This window comes from Aquarana catesbeiana, linkage group LG11 (genome assembly GCF_042186555.1).
Source record: "Aquarana catesbeiana isolate 2022-GZ linkage group LG11, ASM4218655v1, whole genome shotgun sequence".
NCBI lineage: Eukaryota > Metazoa > Chordata > Amphibia > Anura > Ranidae > Aquarana > Aquarana catesbeiana.
The window spans coordinates 83188169-83214134 of NC_133334.1; the positions used below are offsets into that span (position 1 = coordinate 83188169).

The 25966-nt window shown below is 42.2% G+C and overlaps 1 protein-coding gene across 5 annotated transcripts in view; it reads right to left on the reverse strand.

Annotated features, from left to right (window-relative positions):
* The window catches only part of MYRF (myelin regulatory factor), a 213252-nt gene extending 204528 nt beyond the window's left edge, over window positions 1-8724 (reverse strand). For 2 of the 5 annotated variants that reach the window (XM_073604657.1, XM_073604655.1), the window contains exon 1: window positions 8227-8724. In XM_073604657.1, coding sequence (XP_073460758.1) covers window positions 8227-8272 — 46 coding nt within the window. In that variant the 5' untranslated portion in view covers window positions 8273-8724. The remainder of the gene's footprint in view (window positions 1-8226) is intronic. The other 3 variants (XM_073604656.1, XM_073604658.1, XM_073604659.1) reach the window with 2 other exon arrangements.
* Window positions 8725-25966: the final 17242 nt, after the last annotated feature.

Below are 25966 nucleotides of genomic sequence, written 5' to 3' on the forward strand. Positions count from 1 at the left end.
AATGGAACAGGCGGATTAAATAACTTCAGCCATGGGGCGATGTCCTCTGACCAAATATGCCAAGGTTGGTAGGCTGACGCATTTCGGGGGACAGCCTCCCTTCTTCAGAGCTTACAGTTACATTACTGCTGTGTATATATTATTATAGAGTAGGGAATAGTGCTCCCTACACTTTCTGTCTTAGAGACACAGAGGGAAGTGAAAGAAACTTTCCCTCAATGAGAGGAAATATCCCCTAACATAGTTATCAACAGATCAGGTGTTCCCATTAGGAGATTTCTATTTTCCTTCTGTTGCAGTGACATCTGTAAAATTGTGCATTTCCTGTGACTTTTGGTTCTAGTGACAATAGTCACCAGGACAAATAAGGATGGTGAATCAACCTGGGTGGCACAGACAGCAATAAAGGCTTGGCAGAGGTTTTAACTCTTCACCGTTGAAATAAAACTAAGAAAAAAGCTCTAACTCTTTAAATTGATATATTAAGAGTACAGATCAGTAATGTTAACCCCCATCTTTTTGTTATAAAGTTAGACTTTACAATCCCTTTAAGTTATGGGAATAATAATAATAATATATTTAATATTTGTCTGGCTGTCTCCAGTGCTCAGTCACTGACCTGCAATAAACATGCAGATGAAAAAGAGTGAACTCCTGATCTGCATACTGACCTGGCCTTGGAACAGTCTGATAACCAGACAATCAGCATTTTCATAAATGGAAGGGTCTTAAAGCCCAACTCCAGGAAAATGTGCACACACTGCAAGGATTAATAGCTTGTTTTGTCTAGGGTAGAAAAGCACTTACCTGATCCTCCGCTCTCGCAGCAGATGGAGCTCCCCATGCGACTGTGCCTTGGTGCCATCATGCCCAATGTAGGGCTATGGACCCTGCTTTGGCTTTGATGGTCTCAGAACTCTAGACTGCTGGAGTGTGGGGGAGAAGAACCTGAGGGGACTGGTCCAGCTGCTGAGAGGAGCAGAGGCTCAGGTAAGTAAATTTTATTTTTTTGGTTCCTCAAGATCAAAACGAGTGATCAACCTTTACAGTGTAGGCATAGCCTCACTGCAGGAGATTTTTTTTAGTTGACCAAAATTGGGCTCTAAAGGAGAAGTACAGCCAAAGCTTGTTTGTGGATCACAGTAGTGTAGCTTGCGGATCACAGGAGTGTAGTTCATTCTGCACTCCTGTGACCTGTTTTCAGAAGACAGCGGACTGAATCCCACTGTCAGCTGACATCACAGGCTTGGGAAAGATCACGACCATATGGTCGTGATCCGCCCACATGCCTGAACTGGCATCTGGCTCAGCCTCTCAGCGAGCCGCTGAGAGCCTGAGCTGGCCGCTCCTGCCCCCTCCACAGCCCAACGCTCCAGTGAGTGCAGGGGGTGGGGCAGAGCAGACAGTGGTGACTGACAGTCACCAGCTCTCTGCTCAGGGAACTCTGAGAACTGAGCGATTGGTAGTGTTTGATCACTCGGTTCTCAGTGTTAGAGCCGGCTGGGCTACTTCTCTTTTAAACCCACCAAACACATTACAATATGATTGTACAATATTATTTAAATCTATCAACAATAGGTAGTCAGTGGGAAGAATTCCCTTTATATTGGTGGTCAGTGGGAAGAACGCCCCTGAAATTGGTGGTCAGTGGGAAGAATACTCCTTACGTTGGTGGTCAGTGGCAAGAAAACTCCTTTGATTGGTGGTCAGGGGAAGAATGCTCCTTACATTGGTGGTCAGTGGGAAGAATGCTCCTTACATTGGTGGTCAGTGGGAAGAATGAATCTTATATTGGTGGTCAGTGAGAAGAATGCCCCTTACATTGGTGGTCAGTGGGAAGAAATCCCCTTATATTGGTGGTCAGTGGGAAGAATGCTCCTTATAATGGAAGTCAGTGAGAAGAATGCTCCCCCTTACAGATAGCTTAAAAGATTATTGGTATCACTAATGCCTTATCTGAGAGGCAGAAATTGCTCGGTGCTCCAAGGAACCCCTAGCAACCTCTGAAGGAAACCTACATTTCTGGTTGAGAAAGCACCTTTGCAAAGTGAGGGGAATTTCCTTTTTAGACAGTTGACACCTGGAACAGGTGCTCCTATTGGAAGATATCCCCTCACCTCTTGGTCTATTGAGAAATTAGACATCCAAAGACAAAAAAATTCACTTTAGATAAGTAGAGAATGATTAAAACCTCTCATATTTTTTGCCATCTGTATCACTTTGAAAGACCTCCCTTCACTTTTTATGCTATAAATACAAAAGAAAATGAAAGAGTTAGGGTGTACCTATTTACCTCCTGTAAACAGCCTACCTTTGGGTCTGATCTGGTCTGCTAAAGAAAACAGGAAGGGGATCTGTCCTCTTCTGTTTAGGCAAATCAGATTGGAGGGTAGTCGGGTGAAAATGGAAAACGGAGTTCATTTACTCCTGGCCACCAGAGCAGAGTGGGCTTTATACATCTTCGCTCTACAGAAACTGAGAGAACATGGATGTCCCCTCCCCATCTGCTCCCATGAGCAGGACATCTATGAGCTGATTCCCTGCTGATCGGAACAGAATCTGCCCCGTGTGAAAGGGGCCTTATTACTGAAACTAGTGTTCCTAATAGAAGATTTTGCTGTCAACTCAAAGTTTTGTGTTTTCCCTTATTTTTTGTTGCAGTGATAGAAGTCATCAGGACAAAAGGAATGACTAAATCTCCCAAATTGGGACACAGACAGCAAATATCTGCAAGAATAATAAAAGTGCCACAACACTGTTCAATAGTCCAAATAAAATGTTGCATCCAGTAAGGGTCAAAGGGACAATAAAAGGGATAACAAACATGTTTCAGGGGTCCAAAATTACCAACTTCATCAGGGCTTGCAAAAAGAAACACTAATGGCTGGATCTTGCATTGTATTTTGTCTAGTGTGACAAGATCTATGAAGATTATCACACCAGATAAAAATACTATATAAGGTCCATTCATTATTCAGTCCTGAGTTTGCTAGTTCAGGCCCTGGTGACATAGCATATAAAGTGCAATAGTGCCCACACCAAAAGAAACTATACTTAAAACATTGGTTATATGATTAACCCTAAATGTCCAAGGGATAATAAAATCCCATCTGTGAAAAACAGCACCATAAAAAACTCAGAAAATAACAATGTGAACTAAATATCAACCAAAAATATTATAATATATATATATATATATTATACACACACATAAAGTATAAAAACCAGCAGTTCATCAAAAATTGATAAGAGTCACCTGATCTGCTGAGCACTATGGTCACTTTGGAGTCCTTGACAATTTGTACAGCAAATTTGCAATTTATGTGGGACTATTATTATTATTTTCTGAGTTTTTTGAATGTGGGCACTATTGCACTTTATATGCTATGTTATCATATGTGATTCTAACTACAATTAATATCACTTGTAGAGCACATTAGTTTTTGGGTGGTACACCACTGTCAAATATATAGAGAGTGGTTAAATTATTGTCCCTCTCTAATATAGGGTAGCGCCACTCACCGCATTTCTTTTTATTACTTTTTATTATAGCCTCTTAGGGGAGTCTATTAGGGGAGGCTGCAACCCTTTTTGATCCTAAGCACGGAGCTTCTACCATTTTTTGTCAGGCCCTGATGAAGCTTTTATTTTTTGACCCATGAAAAGTGTTGGAAACTCGTTTTCTTGTCCCTTACTGGAATTAAATTGTATCTGGACTATTGTGATGTTGAAGCCTCCTGCCTGCCTAGTAACCAGATGACTTACACCAACTCCATTACAATGCTATTGGATAGCAACACCAAGTGGACAACTTTGTGAGTTCAGCGCTATCTTTTCACTTTCCCAAGTAATCAATATCTAATAGGGGCTCTGCCTTTCACCATTTTATCCAAAATATTTAAAAAATGGCTTTAAATACTCCCAAGAAATATAAGAAACCAGTGGGTGATTTTTCTACCTGTCCCCAGGTATAATACCAGTTTTGGGTGGAAACTGTATGATCCTTTACTTAAAAAAATTTTTCCTTGTTTCCTTGTGTTTTTTTCCAGTGAAACAAATAATTTTGCAGATAGGCAAAGGCCGGATGCAGTGCTTATTATTACCTGTCGTTAAAATTCCTTTCACTTTCATTATACCAAGAATTATGTATGTAGGTTAAGAATATATATTTTACCAAGATAATGTACACACGTAATATTACTTAAAATAAATATTTTCTGTATGAAACACACACATACATACTGTGCTATGAACATATTGTACTACATTGAACAAAGGATGTGCAAATAAATAATGCAAAAATCTAACTTGATAAAGACATTGGTTGTCCTAATCAGTAATGACAAATAATGAAAGATAAGCGAGTCTCTAACATCATGTAACACAATAAATAAATTCAATAATGTCACACAGCACAAAAACTGGATTTTGCACTTAGATACACACACTGATTGTACACAAATTCAATTTTTTTCCAGAATGTGAGCATCTGGATTTAGTGGCTTTTGTGGCACCCCGCAGGAACGGACATATAATGATCTTAATCTACTTAGAGAGTCAAGAGAAAGTATTATTAGTTGTATAATGTTCATTTTTACATATAATAATAAAATATATATGCACAAAAGATATTGTGGTCTGAATCACCATGAGCGATATGCCTCCATCCAAATATACAAACAATACGAGATAAAATATAAAATAATACTATTTTCAACCTTTGGACTGGGAAAACAGACTAGGGTGGTTAGGAGAAGACTAACAATCCTAAACATACATGTTACTATCCAACCCAATTTTTTTATGCCGCTTAATCATATGTTGTATGCTGTTCCAGCACACGTAGTGTCACTATCCGTGCCATAAAGGACTAAATACAGCCAAAGAATGAGATTACGCCATTCACATATAGATTTGATTGTCTGCACATAAACCAATGAATGTCATAGGGAATATCATGCAGGATGACACTGTAATAGTATACACTACAATACAAAAAACTCCTATGTGGTAATAACATACACTACACACAATAACCCCTACATTGTAATAACATACACTGCAATACAATAACCCTTACATTGTAATAACATACACTACAATACAATAACCCCTACATTGCAAAAACATACGCTACAATACAATAACCCCTACATTGCAAAAACATACACTACAATACAATAACCCCTACATTGCAAAAACATACACTACAATACAATAACCCCTACATTGTAAAAACATACACTACAATACAATAACCCCTACATTGTAAAAACATACACTACAATACAATAACCCCTACATTGTAATAACATACACTACAATACAATAACCCCTACATTGTAAAAAACATACACTACAATACAATAACCCCTACATTGTAATAACACACTACAATAAAATAACTCCTACATGGTGTTACCATACACTACAATACAATAACCCCTACATGGCACTAGCATACACTACAATACAATCACTCCTACATGGTAATAGCATACACTACAATGTAATAACTTCAGTGCGAACAGAGATTGTACAACCAGATGGCAATGTGTGCAGTCAGCTACCCATAGACATACTATTGTGTTTATCAAACTTGTGATTAATCCCTTGATCATACAATTCCAAAAACACTAACAACTTTCTAATTGCATGTTCCTAAAGTATGCAAGCAATGGTGACAGGTAATATTAAAGAGAAGCATCCAGGAATTGTTGATTGACAATTGTATGGTGGATTATGCCTCCATTGTTTTATTATCTTAGACAAATTTGTAAAAAGACCATCCACACAATAGAAAAGGAGAGAATAATTTCACGTCTACATACTGAATTTCATCTAATGCCTGTCTGATGCAAAGGTTGCTTTAATAAAAATTCACACAATTTGTATAAACAAATCTTGTCATATTCACACTGCTGTCCTATATGGATGGATGGCTGTACACTCTATATGGTTTCTGTGTTGCTTTAAACATGGACAGAAAGGTGCTTATATAAAACTGTGCTGTATTTTAGCACTGGGAAAGTGGAAACACATACAAAATCGTAACCAAATTGCAGGATGTTAGGCAGGAAAAAAAATGACATTTTAGTGTATTTAAACTTAAAAAAATCTTCCATTTAGCATATATTCAATAAATTCATGTATAGACTCCTATGGTATCCCTCCATGTATCCCTCCATGTGACATTACATAAAGAACCCTTTTAAAAACAACCCATTTTAGTGTGGCTGGCTGCATAGTAGTGTTATTTTAGGACATAATCTGCATTCTTATTGCTAAAATTAGCAGCTCTAAAACCTGAAATCTCAGTAACAGGCGATAGCGTTGATTGCCTTGTATGCTTTTGCTTGTGATGTACCATTTGGATAAATATAATTCAATACACAAATGGAGCTTTCATCAACACGAAACAGGTACCTGACGTATCTATCTTTTCAGTATTTATTACAGGATATTTGTTCTGGAATATTCTGGATTTTTACTACCTGTACAAATGACACCTTTCTCTCTACATATGCAGCTATTTTTTTCTTTTTAACATTTTTCAAATTACACACATCCTGGATTTCAGGTTTAAATGTTATATATGGTTTACACATATTTTCTTTTGGATAAATACAAGTACAGTATTAAAACATATCTGGCGTATTTGGATAAATACATTTAGTTTAGTTTATATTTAGTTTCCCAGTTACAAACATCTTAAGATTCAAGTTTTTTTGGTTTGGTTATTTGCCACCTGCACTAAGATTCCATGTAAATTCTATTAATGTGAAATTTTAGTTTTTACATAAAAAGTATATTTTTATTTGTACAGAACTAGTCTTTATTGTAGAGTAAAATGGTAAAGTATGGTAAATTAACACAACCAGATGATTTTGCATTCTGTAAATGTTTAAAATCACATTTTTTCTCTTTTCTTTTTTTGTAGAGTTAAAACTAAAAATGTAACAAAATCTGTGTACAATTTATATAATGTTATGAACTTATTTTCCATACTTTGTTCAATTTTTTTGGGTTATAAAAGAAAACATTAAAGCGGGTTGAATTCTGTGTAATAAGATAGATATTTGAGGTATGTAATGATCCAAAATTTCAATAACATAATCGTTTCAATGCAAATAAAAAAAATTATTTAACTGATAAATGAAATTATCATTTAAATACTTAACAATTACTCCAGTTATATGTATTGTAACAGGAAATTATTGAGTTTTAAAAGAAGGGAAATTCTTTCCAAGTGAACATAGATCTGCTGAATTCTTATCTACAGCAGTGGAAAAACAAAGGTGAGATTCTGTGACGTTCTTCTGTAACGCTCAGTTTTTTTTTTTTTACTTTTTTTTACGCATGGATCATTTTCGATCTCACTCTATGAATGCAGAGAGAAATGACTTTCATTTGAGCCTAGACCTTCTTGTTTTAGATTGGTCTCAGAGGAGAAAGAATTGTTGCTGATGGGTTGAAGCATGTATAGCCAACATGGCTGTAGCCCATGGCAGCTCAATAAAACAGATGCTCCTCATATATTATAACTTTCTGGTATCTAAGGTTCATCCTGCTGCCCCAACTTGACCTCAGGCCTATTTTGTTAACCTATTTATTGCCAAAGTAAGCCATTAGGATTGGCAATTCCTGGCATTCCTCTGAATCACTAGTTAAAATGCCACAGCTTTTTGCTAGAATAGCATCAGCTTTTCCCCATTAGATCTTTCTAGAAAACATTCGCCAGCCAACTGTAGTTGAAGGTCCAAGAAGTGGCTGCTGTGCCAAGTGGCATATAGAGAGCCAAATCTGAGTGGAAGGCATATGGTGTTGTCCTTTAGCACAACTGGTGATCTCCCCAGGTGTGTCTTTTTATCCTAAATCAGAAAGCCCCCAAATAAGATTTGACACAAGAACGATAAAAACACAAAGTGACCTGGTTTGAGGTCTTAAGCTCAGCGCACGTGTTACAAATCTGATGGTACAATCACCTTTAGATCTTCCAACAAGCATGTAGTGCAAGGGCCTGCCTGATTGGATACCTATTGATTGGAAAGTTTGGGTAGGTCCTCATGGTTTTGGTAGATCTAAGATTGATTGTATAAAGATTGTACGGTTAGATTGTAACGTATATGGTGAGTCTTAGTTTTTTTTCTATCATATCCATAAGGATCATGTCTGTTGGGGTCACGCATATTGAACTTTCCCCATGTGATCCTCATTGTTTCTTACCTTCGAAGAAGCGTTGTAAAGCCTCCGTCTCATCCACAACTTCCATTGCTCTTTCCAAGAGGTACCCAAAGTCCTAGGGCTGTGCAGTCCAGGCTGCCATGAAGTTACAGACCATGAGACTTGTCAGGAGGGGAACCTCAGATCTTTCCAATGAGGATGAGAATTGGGAATGTGACACACCGCTGACAATCGGTTACACAGGTCACTCTGGAGCACACGGCTGTTCTCTGCCAGCCAGAGAAAAAGATCAATGCAACAGTCCAGCTTCAACCAGATCCTCTGCTTCTAAGTCCAGTGCTTCCCCTCTGGTTCTAAACTTTTCCTCATTAACCCACTCTCTGGGAAACGTCTGCGTTAGAGCAGATCTTTCAACATGACTTTAGCTTTCTTTCTTAGGGACCTTAAGAGCTCTCCCTTCTTTCCTTTCTCTGGGTAGTGTCAGGGTCAGTATAGCAGCTTGTCTCCCTTGTGCTCCTTCCCTGGGGAGGATGCTTCTCCCAAGGTTTCTCTGCTGCCACCTAGTGGGCAAAAAGTAATTCTATGGGAAATATACATTGTAACTTACTCAGCATCATTTACCAGACTTGACTTGCATGAAAAGGTAGATGTAAAAGAAGGAATTGCTACTTATTGACTCAGGATGTAAATTATATAACCTGAAATTCATAAAGAGTATCAAAGACACATTTCAAAAATCTGTCTCACGGTAGTGTGACAAATGGCAGAACTTGCAACAGATTCATGTACATGTTGGTAGGGTTGTGACGATACTGATACTGGTATCGTATTGGTGCCGATACTAATCATTTGCATGAGTACTTGTATATGGGTAGTATGGGAAATATGCATGCAATTCGGACTGGAATCGCACCACATTCCTGTTCAAATGTGATTCTTTGCAGTGTGATTTGAGCCCATTCATTTTGTATGGGTTTAAATCTCACCGCAAAGGTATTGGTACTCGGTATCGACGAGTACTTGCCGGAAAGTATCAGTACTCATGCTCACTAGCAAAGAAACGGTATTGGTATAACCCTACATGTCGTTAAGGTGTATATTGCTGTTATTATTATCATACATGATTTATATAACACCAACAGTTTGCTCAGCGCTTTACAATATAAAGGTAGACAATACAGTTACAATACCATAAAAATACCATAAAAATGTCCAATGGACAAAAAAGGATGCAAGGGCAGCTATTGGCTACTGGCTATGAACTTCCTTATTCTAGTCCTGTCGTACGTCAACATGTTCAAAACAATCGGACTTTGGTGTGATCGTGTGTTTGCAACTCCGTCGAAACTCCGTCGAAAAGTCCTTCGGAGTTCAGTCCGACGAAAAGTCCGGTCGTGTGTACAAGGCATTAATATACACTTTAACAAAAAAAAAAAAAAAAAGAAATATGAGTTTGTGAGTGGGGCCTATTCCCAATGGTCCCCAATCAGGCAGATATTGCACACATGGGTGTTGATGTGGTATTTTATCTTGTATATTGTATATTATGTTAACAGTGGTGAATAAAGATAGTTTCTATAGGCACTGATATCCAAGCAATAGAGCAGTTGGTATCTGTACAGCATCACAATATAGCAGTTGGTAATTGTACAGTATCACCAGATTTGGGCCTATGCTACCGGCAGACGGCTTCCGCTGGAGGTATGGGGGTTAGGATTATTCTGAAACGGCACTCTGCTCTGTTGGGGAGAGCCCCATTTACTGGTCCAGATACTAGAATGTGTCCCGAATGCACTACAGTCCATTTGACATGGTTTCCTATGGTACATGTTCACAGCTATGCATTTTGCGTCCGGTGCATTTTTGAAAGGGCCGGGGGATTTTTTTTTTGCGTTTTGCGTGTAATAGACAATGGAATCCCACCAGAAACGTAAGTGTTGTGTATGTGATGTGATTTTTGATGTGTTTTGCGTTTAAACACTGTATATAACTGGTTGCTAAGGAGCGGGCCAGGAAGGCGGCTGCTGTGTCCTTACCAACCGATGAGTCATCAGCTGTCACTGGCAAAAAAAAAATCAAGAAAAAAATAGCATGGGGTCCCCCCCAGGTCCATACCAGACCCTAACAGGATTCGGAGGGGATTCCCCCCCACGCTAAAATTTAAAAAAAATGGCATTGGGTCCCCCAAAAAATCCATACCAGACCCTTATCTGAGCATGCAGCCCAGCAGGTCAGGAAAGGGAGGGGACGAGCAAGTTCCCTCCCTCCTGAACCATACCAAGGGGATGGGTGCTTTGGGGTGGGGGGAAGAGCCATGTTGATGAGGACAAGGGCCTCTTCCCCACAACCCTGGCCGGTGGTTGTGGGGGTCTGCGGGCAGGGGGCTTATACATTGTACTCCTACCCATTCAACCCAAAAAGTAGTGAAATATTAAAAAAACAAGAGCCATTTTTTGACAAGTCCTTTATTAAAAAAGAAAAATGTCCCCGTTGTAGCTCCAACATGTTTTCTTTCATCTGGTACCGATGCCTTCTTCCCCCGGTAGTCTCTTGACACGTGAGTTCACAAGGGACGGGCTCTCTGGGTGACATCACCGGATGGCCACGCCCTATGGCTATATAAGAGATGCCAGACAGCGGGTGACAACACAAGCAGAGGCAAGGAAGAAGACAGCACAAGAAGAAGACAGCTCAGGGAGAAGACTGCACCAGAGGGAGAAGAAACTACCAGAGGAAGAAGACATCAGTACCAGAGAAAGAAGACACGTTGGAGCTACGATGAGGGACATTTTTTTTAATTAAAGGACTTGTCAAAAACTGGCTCTTGTTTTTTTTTAAATTTCACTGCTTTTTGGGGTAAAGTTACAATGTAACCCATACTTATTCACATGGGGCAGGGCCAGGATCCGAGGGGCCCCCTTTATTAAAGGGGCTTCCAGATTCCGATAAACCCCCTACCCGCAGACCCTCGCAACCACCGACCAGGGTTGTGGAGAAGAGGCCCTTGTCCCCATCAACCAAAGCACCCATCCCCACATGTTGAGGGCATGCGGCCCAGTATGGTTCAGTGGGGGGGGGCGCTCACTCATCCCCTCCCTTTCCTGACCTGCCGGGCTGCATGCTTGGATAAGAGTCTGGTATGGATTTTGCCATTTTTTGAAAAAATTCACATGGGCCTGGTATGGACCTGGGGGGAGCCCACGGCATTTTTTTGGCCGGCAATTTTTTTTCTACATTCAGCTGTCATCGGGGAACCCCACTGACAGCTGATGACTCATCAGTTAAGGATGTGGCGGCCGGCTTCCCGGCCCCCTCCTTAGCAACCGGCATTGTACAGTATGTTTACAGTGTGTTTAAAGAGAGAGAAAAAAATGCTTGAAAACTCCATGCAAAAAGGTATTAAAAAAACGAGGGTTTAAAAACGCAAAACGCACTGCATAACGTGCCTGAAAAACGTATCAAGCTCAGCTGCATAGAGGTGAACCTAGACTTGTTGACAGCTGGTAATGGTTGATGGACCCAACAGGTTTTGTGACTTATTCGTGCAGGAATAGAAGGGTTCATCTACTGTTCTTCTGTCCAGCCTCTTCAAAAGCTTCCAGGCTAGTGGTGTGGTGGCTGACAGAGAGGACAAGGATAGCCTGCGCAATATCGAGGCTCTCCTCCCAAGTATTCTTTCTCTAGCTTGCTATTGATGTGTTTAGATAACATAGGTGAGTATGGGAAACTACATCAGTGGCGGCCTGTCCATTAGGGGTGCATGGGCCCCCTATCAATGCGTCTGGCCCCTGATCTACATGCAGAGCACTGGACCATGGATTCCAAGGGGGGGGGGGGGGGTTTGAAGCATGTGATTAGAGCCAGAGGCTCTAATAGACTTCAAAAAAGGGTGGGCTCTGGGCCCGAAGCACACCTGAAGCACGCCCAGTTGTGTGAGATAGGGAATGAATATTCGCTATTTTCACACTAAATCTCCTCCCGGCTAATCAGAAAGCAGGTTGTGAGACCTGTTTCCCGAATGGCCAAAAAATCAGGCGATCCTAATGAATGCCTAGCGCTTAGGAGGAAGAGAGTGGAGACGCACGGCGGAAGCCACTAGAGGAGCGGACACTGGAGCCGCTGCTCGCACCTTGCCACCCGCCACCTAGATGGGACCCGTGTTGGAGGGGACACTGGAGCAGCTACCCGCACCCCTCCACCTAGATGGGGTAAGGAGAGACCGGCAGACAGTGGCGGGGGGTTCACTACTGCCGTGCCACCGGGGGTGGGGTTGGTAGTGCTGCGCCTGGGGGGGGTTGTTTGCTGCCCTCCCCCCAAAAAAAACACCAGCCGCCACTGAACCTAGCAGAATTGCATCCTGCTAAGGACTGTGGCATTGCTTAGTCAATATTACATCATGCTTGTAAAACAACATCACTTTGGAACATTATATTACATTATATTACATTGGCATAGTGGCCTCCTACTTTGGTTATATAGTGCTGTGCTTGTGTCTAAAATTGTAGTGCTGTAGCTGGTACCATGAGGTTGTTCTGCCTCTGGTAAAAAGGGGAGCTGTAGTAAAATTTTGCACTGGGAGTCATGTAACATATGGATGGACCTAACTAGAACAACAATAGTACAGATCTTATTGATATAATTGGACCGCACCTTCAGCTTTCCTTTCCTCTTGTTTCTAAAAATCAGTCCCGTTATTTAAGAGGAACCTGTTAGGATAAAGATATCTGAACTATCCCTGCTGAGTTGTCTTTGAAGCTGAATCTTCCAGGGTTGACATCTTTATTCATATTTCACCACTTGTAGAGTCTCTGACCTGGACAAGCATAACTGATATGCACATTACCCAGGCTATGTCCTACAGTGCTCAGATGGCTCTTTAACCATTTGCCTACAGGGCAATTACACCCCCTTCCTGCCCAAGCTGGGTTAATCACTGCTGGGTTTTTTATCTTTTACAAAAAAAAATACCAAAAATTTTGAAATAAAAACGTTTTTTACTTTTTTCTGTCAGTAAATTTTGTAACTAAGTAATTTTTCGCCTTCACTTATGTGGGCTGATGAGGCGGCACTGATGGGTACTGATAGGCTGAACTGGTGGGCATTGATGAGGTGGCACTTATGGACACTGATGAGGCAGCACTTATAGGCACTGATTAGGTGGCACTGATGAGGAGTCACTAATATGCCGCAGTTATGGGCACTCATAGGTGGCACTAATGAGCACTGATAGGCGGCACTGATGGTCACTAATAGGTGGCACTGGTGGGAACTGATAGGTGGCAGGGATAGGCGGTACTGATGGGCATTGATGGGTGCAACTGATGGCCGAAACAGATGGGCATTAATTGACAGCAGTGATGGGCATTGATGGGCAGCACTGATTGCCAACACTGACTGGCATCGCTAATGGGCACTGATTGGTGGCACTGGTGGACACTGATAGCTGGCATTGGTGGGCAATGGTGGGCACTGATTAGTGACACAATTTAGCAATATTGTAAGCTTATTGAGATAATCAGTGCCCTGATTACATTCCTAGATGTCCCCCTGCGTGGAGATGCCGCTGACCGGCTCTCCTCGCCACACACTCTGTCCGTGTGAGGCAAAGAGAGCCAATTACCGGCACTTCCTTGTTTACATGTGACCGGCTGTGATTGGACAAAGCCGATCACATGGTTAAAGAGCCACGGGTGCGGCTCTTTACAGAGATTGGGGTCGTGCCGTTCTGGGACGCCGTCATTTGACGTGGGTGGGCGGCAAGCAGTTAAAGTGGGAGCATTTCAGATGGCTTAATGTAATGTAATGTACACGGGACATTTTTACAACCTCTCCTGAACGATTTAACTTGACAGATAATAACCCACAATTAAAACGTCTGTTTTGCCACGTTTACATGCCGGGTTGTGCCGCGTTTGCATTTAAAAGCATTTATTTTTCAAAATATAGCAAGCAAACCGGGCACATAAGTGAACTCAGATCCGGATGTCCAGCAAGCAATGAGGCATCCCTCTATGCAGCGTGGCTCCTCTGCTGCCACTTCCACCAACGTCTCCTCTACCTCGTGTACCCAAACAAAATTGATGCCCTTTTTTTTCCCACAAATAGAGCTTTCTTTTGGTGGTATTGGATCACCTCTGTGGTTTTTATTTTTTGTGCTATAAACAAAGAAACAGTGACAATTATGAAAGAAACACAATATTTTTTTACTTTCTGCTATAATATATGTCTAAAAATTAAAAAAACAAAAACTAATTTCTTCATCAGTTTATGCTGATATGTTTTCATCTACATATTTTTTGTAAAAGAAAAATCACAATAAGCATATATTGATTGATTTGCGCAAAAGTTATAGCGTTTTTTTTTTGTAATAATAATGGCGGCGATCTGAGATTTTTAGCAGGACTGTGACATTGCGGCGGACATGTCGGACACTTTTTTGGGACCATTGTCATTTATACAGCAATCAGAGCTAAAAATAGCCACTGATTACTGTATAAATGTCACTGGTGGGGAAGGGGTTAACAGCAGGGGGCGATCAAGGGGTTAAATATGTGTCCTAGGGAGTGTTTCTAACTGTGGGGGGATGGGACTGCCTGGAGGAGGAGACCAATCGCTGTTCATAATCAGCGGGAGCTATACACATTCTGCTGTCAATCAAAGAGAGAGGGGGCAGGGCCGAGCCGCAGCTCCATGTCTGAATGGACACACAGAGCAGTGGCTCGGGAGTGCGCCTGCTTGGGTGCCCCCATTGTAAGCTGCTTGCTCTGGAGGCACTCAACATGAGGGAAGGGCCAGGAACACCAGCAGGGGACCCGAAAAGAGGAGGATCGGGGCTGCTCTGTGCAAAACCGCTGCACAAAGCAGGTAAGTATGACATGTTTGTTTGGTTTCTTTTGTTTGTTTGTTGCCTTTAATGTCACTTCAAACTGAGAAGATGTACGAATTTAAGAAAAAAATAAGGTAATTTTACAATTGATGGCAGCAACACATCTCAAAAAAAATAAGTGGTACTAAAAAGGAAGAGCTGGAAGAACATTTTGCAACTAATTAGGTTAGTTGGCAATAGGTCGGTAACATGACTGGTTATCAAAAGAGCATCTTAGAGAGTCAAAATGTCTCAGACGTAAAGCTGGGCAGAGGTCCACCAATCTGTAAAAAGCTGTGTCTAAAAATTGTCAAATGATTTCATAATAATGTTCCCCGGTGTAAGTTTGCAAAGACTTTAAATACATCATCATCTACAGTACATAATATCATCAAAAGAATGAGAGAATCTAGAGAAATGTGTGTGCAAATGATAAAACTGAGACCCAATATTGGATGCCTGTAATCTTCGGGTCCTCAGATGGCACTACATTAAAAACAGGCACGATTCTGTGATGGACATCACTGTATGGGCTCAGGAATCCTTTCAAAAATCACCGTCTGTGAACACAGTTCGATATGTCATCCAAAAATGCAAGGTACAGCTCTATCATACAAACAAGAAACCATTTCTGAACATGATCCAGAAACGCCGTCATCTTCTTTGCGCCAAAGCTCATTTAAAATGGTCTGTTGCCAAGTGGAAAATGGTTCTGTAGTCAAACGAATAAAAATTTGACATTCTTTTCGGCAACCATGGGCACCACGTCCTCTGGACTAAAAGAGGAGAGGAACCTTCCGACTTGTTATCAGCGCTCTGTTCAAAAGCCCGCATCTCTGATAGTGTGGGGGTGTATTACTGCGTATAGAATGAGCAGCTTGCACATCTGGAAAGGCACCATCAATGTTGAAAGAAACAGTACTGTGCAAAAGTTTTAGGCAGGTGTGAAAAAATACTGTACAATAAAGTGTTTGTTACCCCAGCATTTCATATACATGTTTTGTGCCTGCTGTACCTTGTAATTGTATGAAAAAGTATTCTTTTCTCTTTGTATTGCTTCCTTTGTGTGAAATCCCCGGCGTTCCTGCCAGTCCCTCTGTTTTCCTATTAAAGAGGAAGTAAACCCTGGTGGTTTTTACTTCCTCTTTATTTCCCTGCAAAGGTAAAGCATAATGGGCTACTATGCATTGCATAGTAGCCCATTATGTGTCACTTACCTGACACTGAAGCCCACACTGTCGCCGTTGTCCCCACGAGCAGGGAGCGTCCATCTTCGCCCCTCTTCCTCCCGGGGCCGCGAACTCCGGCTCTATGATTGTCCAGAGCCGCGTGACGTCACTCCCGCACATGCGCCGTAGTCATCGGCGTTCGTCTTTTTAGTAAATATCTCCTAAACCGTGGAGGTTTAGGAGATATTTCAAGCACCTACAGGTAAGCCTTAATATAGTTTTACAAAGTGTTTGTTTACAATCCCTTTAACCACTTAAGGACCAGAGGGATTTACCCCCTTAATGACCAGGCAATTTTTTGCGATATGGCACTGCGTCGCTTTAACTGACAATTGCGCGGTCATGCGAAGCTGTAACCAAACAAAATTGATGTCCTTTTTTCCCCACAAATAGAGCTTTCTTTTGGTGGTATTTGATCACCTCTGCGGTTTTCATTTTTAGCGCTATAAACAAAAAAAGACCAACATTTTTGAAAAAAAAACTATATTATTTACTTTCTGCTATAATACATATCCAAAAAAATATATTAAAAAAATTATTTATACATCAGCTTAGGCCAATATTACATATTACTACATATTTTGGGTAAAAAAAATTGCATTGATTGGTTTGCGCAAAAGGAATTGCATCTACAAAATAGGGGATATATTTTATTGGACTTTTATATTTTTTTAAAATTGTTTTTACTGGTTATGGTGGCAATCTGCGATCTTTAGTGTAACTGCCACATTGCGGCGGACAAATCTTACCAAAAGTGACACTTTTTGGGGACCAGTGACATTATTACAGTGATCAGTGATAAAGAAAATGCACTGATTAATGTATAAATGACACTGGCAGGGAAGGGGTTAACACTAGGGGGTGACCAAAGGGTTTACTGTGTTCCTTAAGTGTGTTCTAACTGTGTGGGGGCTGGGCTCACTGGGACAACACAGAGGTCTCCTGTCAGAACAGGGATCTGCCTTGCTTACATAGGCAGATCCCCGTTCTGTCTCTATGTGGAGAAAATGCGGGTTGCTGGGGGACGAGTCTGCTGGACCCACGCGCATGCTCCCAGGCGTGCGTGCGCCCACAGTATCTATTGCATGAAATGATGTACAGGTACGTCGTTTCGCGCAATAGAACCGCCCTGCCGCAGTCTGTGTGGTGTGCGGTCTTTAAGAGGTTAAGAATGCTTTCAGAAATAGAAGTCTTAATAGTTTAGTTATATCAATTAACAAAATGGAAAGTAAAAGAACAGAAGAGAAATCCAAATCAAATTAATATTTGGTGTGACCCCCTCTTTGCATTCAAAACAGCATTAATTCTTCTAGGTACACTTGCACACAGTGTTTGAAGGAACTCGGCAGGTAGGTTGTTCCAAACATCTAACCACAGATCATCTGTGGATGAAGGATGCCTCAAATGTTTCTGCCTCTTTATGTAATCCCAGACAGACTCGATGATGTTGAGATGAGGGCTCTGTGGGGGCCAAACTATCACTACCAGGACTTCTTGTTCTTCTTTACACTGAAGATAGTTCTTATTGACATTGACTGTATATTTGGAGTCTTTATCCTTCTGCAGAATAAATTTGGGGTCAATCACACGCTTCCCTGATGGTATGGGATGTTGGATAAGTATCTACTTGCATTTCTTAGCATTGAGGACACCATTGATCCTGACCAAATCTCCAACTCCATTTCCAAAAATGCAGCCCCCAACTTGAAGGAACCTCCACCATTCTTCATTGTTGCCTGTAGACATTCATTATTGTACTGCTCTCCAACCCTTCGTGAACATACTGCCCCCTGCTACAGCCAAATATTTCAAAGTTTGAGCACCTGCTGCCATTTTTCTGCATCGCCAAAGACCACTCCTTTAAAATAGGGAAGAAAGAGCAAAGGACCATAGATTAGTATTGCTTAAAACAACATAATTTATTACAATCAAATATACTCACAAATATAAAAGTATCTCATAGACAAAACACCACATCAGAGAACATCAGCAGGTGTGTAACATCATTAGCTACTGGCCTCACCCTACGTGCATTTTGTCTGTACCACGGACCTCTATTCTCTGAAGACATGGAGAAGGAGAAGAATGAGGAAAAGGAAGGAGGGGGTGGAAGGGGAGAAGAAGGGAGGAGGAGTAGGATGTGGAGGAAGAGAAGAAGATGGAAAGGTGAATAGGTCACATGCTTGGCTCAGGATCTACTACCTCCCTGTGGCAGTACCTCTTTTTTTTGAATGGTCCATATTTGGGGAAGGGTGGGCAGTCTAGGGCTGTAGGAGCCTACAATAAGATTTTTGCTGCCTGCTTTTCCACCTGACTGCAGAAGTTCCTCTGTTCATTTGCAGTTGCCTTCCCCCTGCATTGCGGAACAGTGTAAAAATAAAAAATAAAAGATAAAATAAATAAGAAAAAAAAAGCTTGCGTGCAGAAGCGAACGCATACGTGAGCAGCGCCCGCATATGAAAACAGTGTTCAAACCACACATGTGAGGTATCACAGAGTAGAGTGAGAGCAATAATTCTAGCCCTAGAACTCCTCTGTAACTCAAAACATGCAACCTATAGAATTTTTTAAACGTCACCTATGGAGATTTTTAAGGGTAAAAGTTTGTCGCCATTCCACGAGCGGGAGCAATTTTGAAGCGTGACATGTTTGGGTATCAATTTACTCGGCGTAACATTATCTTTCACAATTAGGGATGAGCCGAACACCCCCCGGTTCGGTTCGCACCAGAACCTGCGAACGCACCAAAACTTCGCATGAACGTTAGAACCCCATTGAAGTCTATGGGACTCGAACGTTCGAAATCAAAAGTGCTAAAATTAAAGGCTAATTTGCATGGTATTGTCCTAAAAAGGGTTTGGGGACCCGGGTCCTGCCCCAGGGGACATGTATCAATGCAAAAAAAAGTTTTAAAAACGGACGCTTTTTCGGGAGCAGTGATTTTAATGATGCTTAAAGTGAAAAAAAAGTGAAATATTCCTTTAAATATCATACCTGGGGGGGTGTCTATATTATGCCTGTAAAGTGGCGCGTGTTTCCCGTGCTTAGAACAGTCCCTGCACAAAATGACATTTTTAAAGGAATAAAAGTCATTTAAAACTGCTTGCGGCTTTAATGTAATGTCGGGTCCCGGCAATATGGATGAAAATCAGTGAGACAAAGGGCATGGGTCCCCCCCCCCCCCACCCAGTCCATTACCAGGCCCTTTGGGTCTTGTATGGACACTAAGGGGAACCCCCACACGTTTTTTCCATATTAACTCCTACAGGAGAGAATTTCCCTTCCTAGGGGTAGATTTCATCTCACTTCCTGTTGTCTCCTTCCGTTTGCAAGTAGGAGTCATTTGTAAGTTGGATGTTTGAAAGTAGGGGCCTGCCCTATATATTCTGCAGAAATTGTGGCCTTAGGTGTTGGTGTTGCCACAACACTGTAAGCCCTCACAGTTACTCTTGGTGGGCGCAGGAAAGGGCTCTGCTGTGAAATATTAGATCAAGAATTGTAATTACATGCACCTGTTGAACAGGGGCAGAAAAATTGGGCCTTTGGTGGTGTTGGTGTTGGTGCCACAACACTGTAAGTCCTCACAGTTACTCTTGGTGGGCACAGAAACGGGCCCTGCTGTGAAATATTAGATCAAGAATTGTAATTACATGTCCCTGTTGAACAGGGGCAGAAAAATTGGGCCTTAGGCACTGGTGCCACAACACTGCAACCCATCACACTCTAGTTGGGGCGCAGGAACGAGCCCTGCTGCAAAGTATTGCATCAAAAATTGTAATTACATGCCCCTGCTAAACAGGGGCTGAAAGATTGGGCCTTAGGCACTGGTGCTGGTGCCACAACACTGCAACCCCTCACAGATACTCTAGTTGGAGCGCAGGAACGAGCCCTGCTGCAAAGTATTGCATCAAAAATTGTAATTACACGCCCCTGTTAAACAGGGGCTGAAAAATTGGGCCTTAGGCACTGGTGCTGGTGCCACAACACTGCAACCCCTCACAAATACTCTAGTTGAGCGCAGCAACGAACCCTCCTTGCAAAATATTGCATCAAAAATTGTAATTACACGCCCCTGTTAAACAGGGGCTGAAAAATTGGGCCTTAGGCACTGGTGCTGGTGCCACAACACTGCAACCCCTCACAAATACTCTAGTTGAGCGCAGCAACGAACCCTCCTTGCAAAGTATTGCATAAAAAATTGTAATTACACGCCCCTGTTAAACAGGGGCTGAAAAATTGGGCCTTGGCCACTGGTGGCGGCGCCCAGAACCAAAAATATTCTTACAAGCTATCAGCATGATCATTGAGGAGGAAGAGGATAGTCACTCAGCATAACAGGATAGTCACTCAGCATCAGCATAGGCTTAAAGGGATCTGAGATTTCAAAAAAAATTATTCGGTTACATCAGCATCAGGTGCTTGGTAACTGGTGGTGATCCAAGACTGATTCATTTTTACGAAGGTCAGTCGATCGACCGAGTCTGTGCAGAGGACACAGTACACTAACTGTAAATACTGTAGCTGCCTGCCTGTGGTATTAATAGGAGCAGAACAACAGCAATTTTCTTCAGGTAGCTTTAGGTGCATACTGTGCAGAGGACGCAGTACACTAACTGTAAATACTGTAGCTGCCTGCCTGTGGTATTAATATAGGATCAGAAGAACACCACCAATTTTATTCAGGTAGCTTTAGGTGCACACTGTGCAGAGGACACAGTACACTAACTGTAAATACTGTAGCTGCCTGCCTGTGGTATTAATAGGAGCAGAACAACAGCAATTTTCTTCAGGTAGCTTTAGGTGCACACTGTGCAGAGGACACAGTACATTAACTGTAAATACTGTAGCTGCCTGCCTGTGGTATTAATATAGGATCAGAAGAACACCACCAATTTTATTCAGGCAGCTTCAGCTGCACACTGTGCAGAGGACACAGTACACTAACTGTAAATACTGCAGCTGCCGGCCTGTGCTATTAATAGGAGCAGAGCAACAGCAATTTTCTTCAGGTAGCTTTAGGTGCACACTGTGCAGAGGACGCAGTACACTAACTGTAAATACTGTAGCTGCCTGCCTGTGGTATTAACATAGGATCAGAAGAACACCACCAATTTTCTTCAGGTAGCTTTAGGTGCACACTGTGCAGAGGACACAGTACACTAGCTGTAAATGCTGTAGCTGCCTGTGGTATTAATAGGAGCAGAACAACAGCAATTTTCTTCAGGTAGCTTTAGGTGCACACTGTGCAGAGGACGCAGTACACTAACTGTAAACACTGTAGCTGCCTGCCTGTGGTATTAATATAGGATCAGAAGAACACCACCAATTTTATTCAGGTAGCTTTAGGTGCACACTGTGCAGAGGACACAGTACACTAACTGTAAATACTGTAGCTGCCTGCCTGTGGTATTAATAGGAGCAGAACAACAGCAATTTTCTTCAGGTAGCTTTAGGTGCACACTGTGCAGAGGACGCAGTACACTAACTGTAAATACTGTAGCTGCCTGCCTGTGGTATTAATATAGGATCAGAAGAACACGACCAATTTTATTCAGGTAGCTTTAGGTGCACACTGTGCTGAGGACACAGTACACTAACTGTAAATACTGTACCTGCCTGCCTGTGGTATTAATAGGAGATGAACAACAGCAATATTCTTAAGGTAGCTTTAGGTGCACACTGTGCAGAGGACGCAGTACACTAACTGTAAATACTGTAGCTGCCTGCCTGTGGTATTCATATAGGATCAGAAGGACACCACCAATTTAATTCAGGTAGCTTTAGGTGCACACTGTGCAGAGGACACAGTACACTAACTGTAAATACTGTAGCTACCTGCCTGTGGTATTAATAGGAGCAGAACAACAGCAATTGTCTCCAGGTAGGTTTAGGTGCTCACTGTGCAGAGGACGCACTACACTAACTGTAAATACTGTACCTGCCTGCCTGTGGTATTAATAGGATCAGAAGGACACCACTAATTTTCTTCAGGTAGCTTTAGGTGCACACTGTGCATAGGACGCACTACACTAACTTGTAAATACTACAGCTGCCTGCGGTACTGTAGACTGTAAATACTGTAGCTGCCTGCCTGTGGTATTAATATAGGATCAGAAGAACACCACCAATTTAATTCAAGTAGCTTTAGGTGCACACTGTGCAGAGGACACAGTACACTAACTGTAAATACTGTAGCTGCCTGCCTGTGGTATTAATAGGAGCAGAACAACAGCAATTGTCTCCAGGTAGCCTTAGGTGCACACTGTGCAGAAGACGCACTACACTAACTGTAAATACTGTAGCTGCCTGCCTGTGGTATTAATAGGATCAGAAGAACACCACTAATTTTCTTCAGGTAGCTTTAGGTGCACAGTGTGCAGAGGTCGCACTACACTAACTTATAAATACTGCAGCTGCCTGCGGTACTGTACTAATAAGATCAGAAGAACACCACTAATTTTCTTCAAGTAGCTTTAGGTGCACACTGTGCAGAGGATGCACTACACTAACTTGTAAATACTGCAGCTGCCTGCCGTACTGTACTAATAGGATCAGAAGAACACCACTAATTTTCTTCAGGTAGCTTTATGTGCACACTGTGCATAGGACGCACTACACTAACTTGTAAATACTACAGCTGCCTGCGGTACTGTACTAATAGGATCAGAAGAACACCACTCATTTTCTTCAGGTAGCTTTAGGTGCACACTGTGCAGAGGATGCACTACACTAACTTGTAAATACTACAGCTGCCTGCGGTACTGTACTAATAGCATCAGAAGAACACCACTAATTTTCTTCAAGTAGCTTTAGGTGCACACTGTGCAGAGGACGCACTACACTAACTTGTAAATACTACAGCTGCCTGCGGTACTGTACTAATAGGATCAGAAGAACACCACTGATTTTCTTCAGGTAGCTTTAGGTGCACACTGTGCAGAGGACACACTACACTAACTTGTAAATACTACAGCTGCCTGTGGTACTGTACTAATAGGATCAGAAGAACACCACTAATTTTCTTCAGGTAGCTTTAGGTGCACACTGTGCAGAGGACGCACTACACTAACTGTAAATACTGTAGCTAATAGGACTAATAGGATCAGAAGAACACCAGCAATTTTCTTCAGGTAGCTGTAAATACTGTAAAAACACCTGCCTGCCTGTCAGTAGTAGGAAGAGAATAACAGGAACGGATCTAGCTAAACTGAATACAGTATATATATATATATATATATATATATATATATATATATATACAACACCTAGGATGTATATATATATACACAATTAGGGATGAGCTTCGTGTTCGACTCGAACCCATGTTCGACTCGAACATCGGCTGTTCGATCGTTCGCCGAATTGCGAACGTTATGGGCCGTTCGCGCTAAATTCGTGTGGCGCGTCACGGCCCATAATTCACTGCGGCATCGCAGTGCATTGCTGGCTGATGATTGGCCAAGCATGCACTATGACCCGCATGCTTGGCCAATCACAGCGCCGTCATCAGAGAGAGCTGCAATTGGCCAAAGCCAGGGTGGCTTTGGCCAATTATGGCTCAGGGGATTTAGTACACACCCCACACTATATAAGGCCGCCTGCACGGCGGCCCTGTGTAGTGTGTGTTCCGGTGTGCTGAGAGATAGAGAGAGAGAGAGACAGTGTCATTTGATTTGAGTTAGATAGATTAGGCAGAACAGTCAGTCAGTTAGCTGCACTTACAGTGTATTGTGTATATATATGCATCCCAGGTGTTGCATATATATATATACACTGTATTCAGTTTAGCTAGATCCGTTCCTGTTATCTTCTATCTAGACTATTTACATTTAATGCAGTGCGTCCTGCTCACAGTGTTCAGCTAGATCCGTTCCTGCTATTTACATTTAGTGCAGTGCGTCCTGCTCACAGTGTTCAGCTAGATCCGTTCCTGTTATCTTCTAGACTATTTACATTTAGTGCAGTGCGTCCTGCTCACAGTGTTCAGCTAGATCCGTTCCTGCAATTTACATTTAGTGCAGTGCGTCCTGCTCACAGTGTTCAGCTAGATCCGTTCCTGCTATTTACATTTAGTGCAGTGCGTCCTGCTCACAGTGTTCAGCTAGATCCGTTCCTGTTATCTTCTAGACTATTTACATTTAGTGCAGTGCGTCCTGCTCACAGTGTTCAGCTAGATCCGTTCCTGCAATTTACATTTAGTGCAGTGCGTCCTGCTCACAGTGTTCAGCTAGATCCGTTCCTGCTATTTACATTTAGTGCAGTGCGTCCTGCTCACAGTGTTCAGCTAGATCCGTTCCTGCTATTTACATTTAGTGCAGTGCGTCCTGCTCACAGTGTTCAGCTAGATCCGTTCCTGTTATTTACATTTAGTGCAGTGCGTCCTGCTCACAGTGTTCAGCTAGATCCGTTCCTGCTATTTACATTTAGTGCAGTGCGTCCTGCTCACAGTGTTCAGCTAGATCCGTTCCTGCTATTTACATTTAGTGCAGTGCGTCCTGCTCACAGTGTTCAGCTAGATCCGTTCCTGCTATTTACATTTAGTGCAGTGCGTCCTGCTCACAGTGTTCAGCTAGATCCGTTCCTGTTATCTTCTAGACTATTTACATTTAGTGCAGTGCGTCCTGCTCACAGTGTTCAGCTAGATCCGTTCCTGCTATTTACATTTAGTGCAGTGCGTCCTGCTCACAGTGTTCAGCTAGAGCCGTTCCTGCTATTTACATTTAGTGCAGTGCGTCCTGCTCACAGTGTTCAGCTAGATCCGTTCCTGTTATCTTCTAGACTATTTACATTTAGTGCAGTGCGTCCTGCTCACAGTGTTCAGCTAGATCCGTTCCTGTTATCTTCTAGACTATTTACATTTAGTGCAGTGCGTCCTGCTCACAGTGTTCAGCTAGATCCGTTCCTGTTATCTTCTAGACTATTTACATTTAGTGCAGTGCGTCCTGCTCACAGTGTTCAGCTAGATCCGTTCCTGTTAAATTCCTACTGACAGGCAGGCTTGTCTGGTTACAGTATATAAAGCTACCTGAAGAAAATTACAGGTGTTCTATTTGATCCTATTAGTACCACGGTCAGGCAGCTAGACTATTTACATTTAGTACAGTGCGTCCTGCTCACAGTGTTCAGCTAGATCCGTTCCTGTTATCTTCCTACTGACAGGCAGGCTTGTCTGGTTACAGTATATAAAGCTACCTGAAGAAAATTACAGGTGTTCTATTTGATCCTATTAGTACCACGGTCAGGCAGCTAGACTATTTACATTTAGTACAGTGCGTCCTGCTCACAGTGTACAGCTAGATCCGTTCCTGTTATCTTCCTACTGACAGGCAGGCTTGTCTGGTTACAGTATATAAAGCTACCTGAAGAAAATTACAGGTGTTCTATTTGATCCTATTAGTACCACGGTCAGGCAGCTAGACTATTTACATTTAGTACAGTGCGTCCTGCTCACAGTGTTCAGCTAGATCCGTTCCTGTTATCTTCCTACTGACAGGCAGGCTTGTCTGGTTACAGTATATAAAGCTACTTGAAGAAAATTACAGGTGTTCTATCCCAGCTTAGTGCAGCTACAGGCCATTAGTATGTCTGGAAGGCCAAGAAGGAGAGGCAGACAGTCACAAGCCAATAAGAGAGGGCAAGCAGGCTCTGTGTCTAGTGCTGGTCGTGGAGACGGTGCATCCTCATCAGC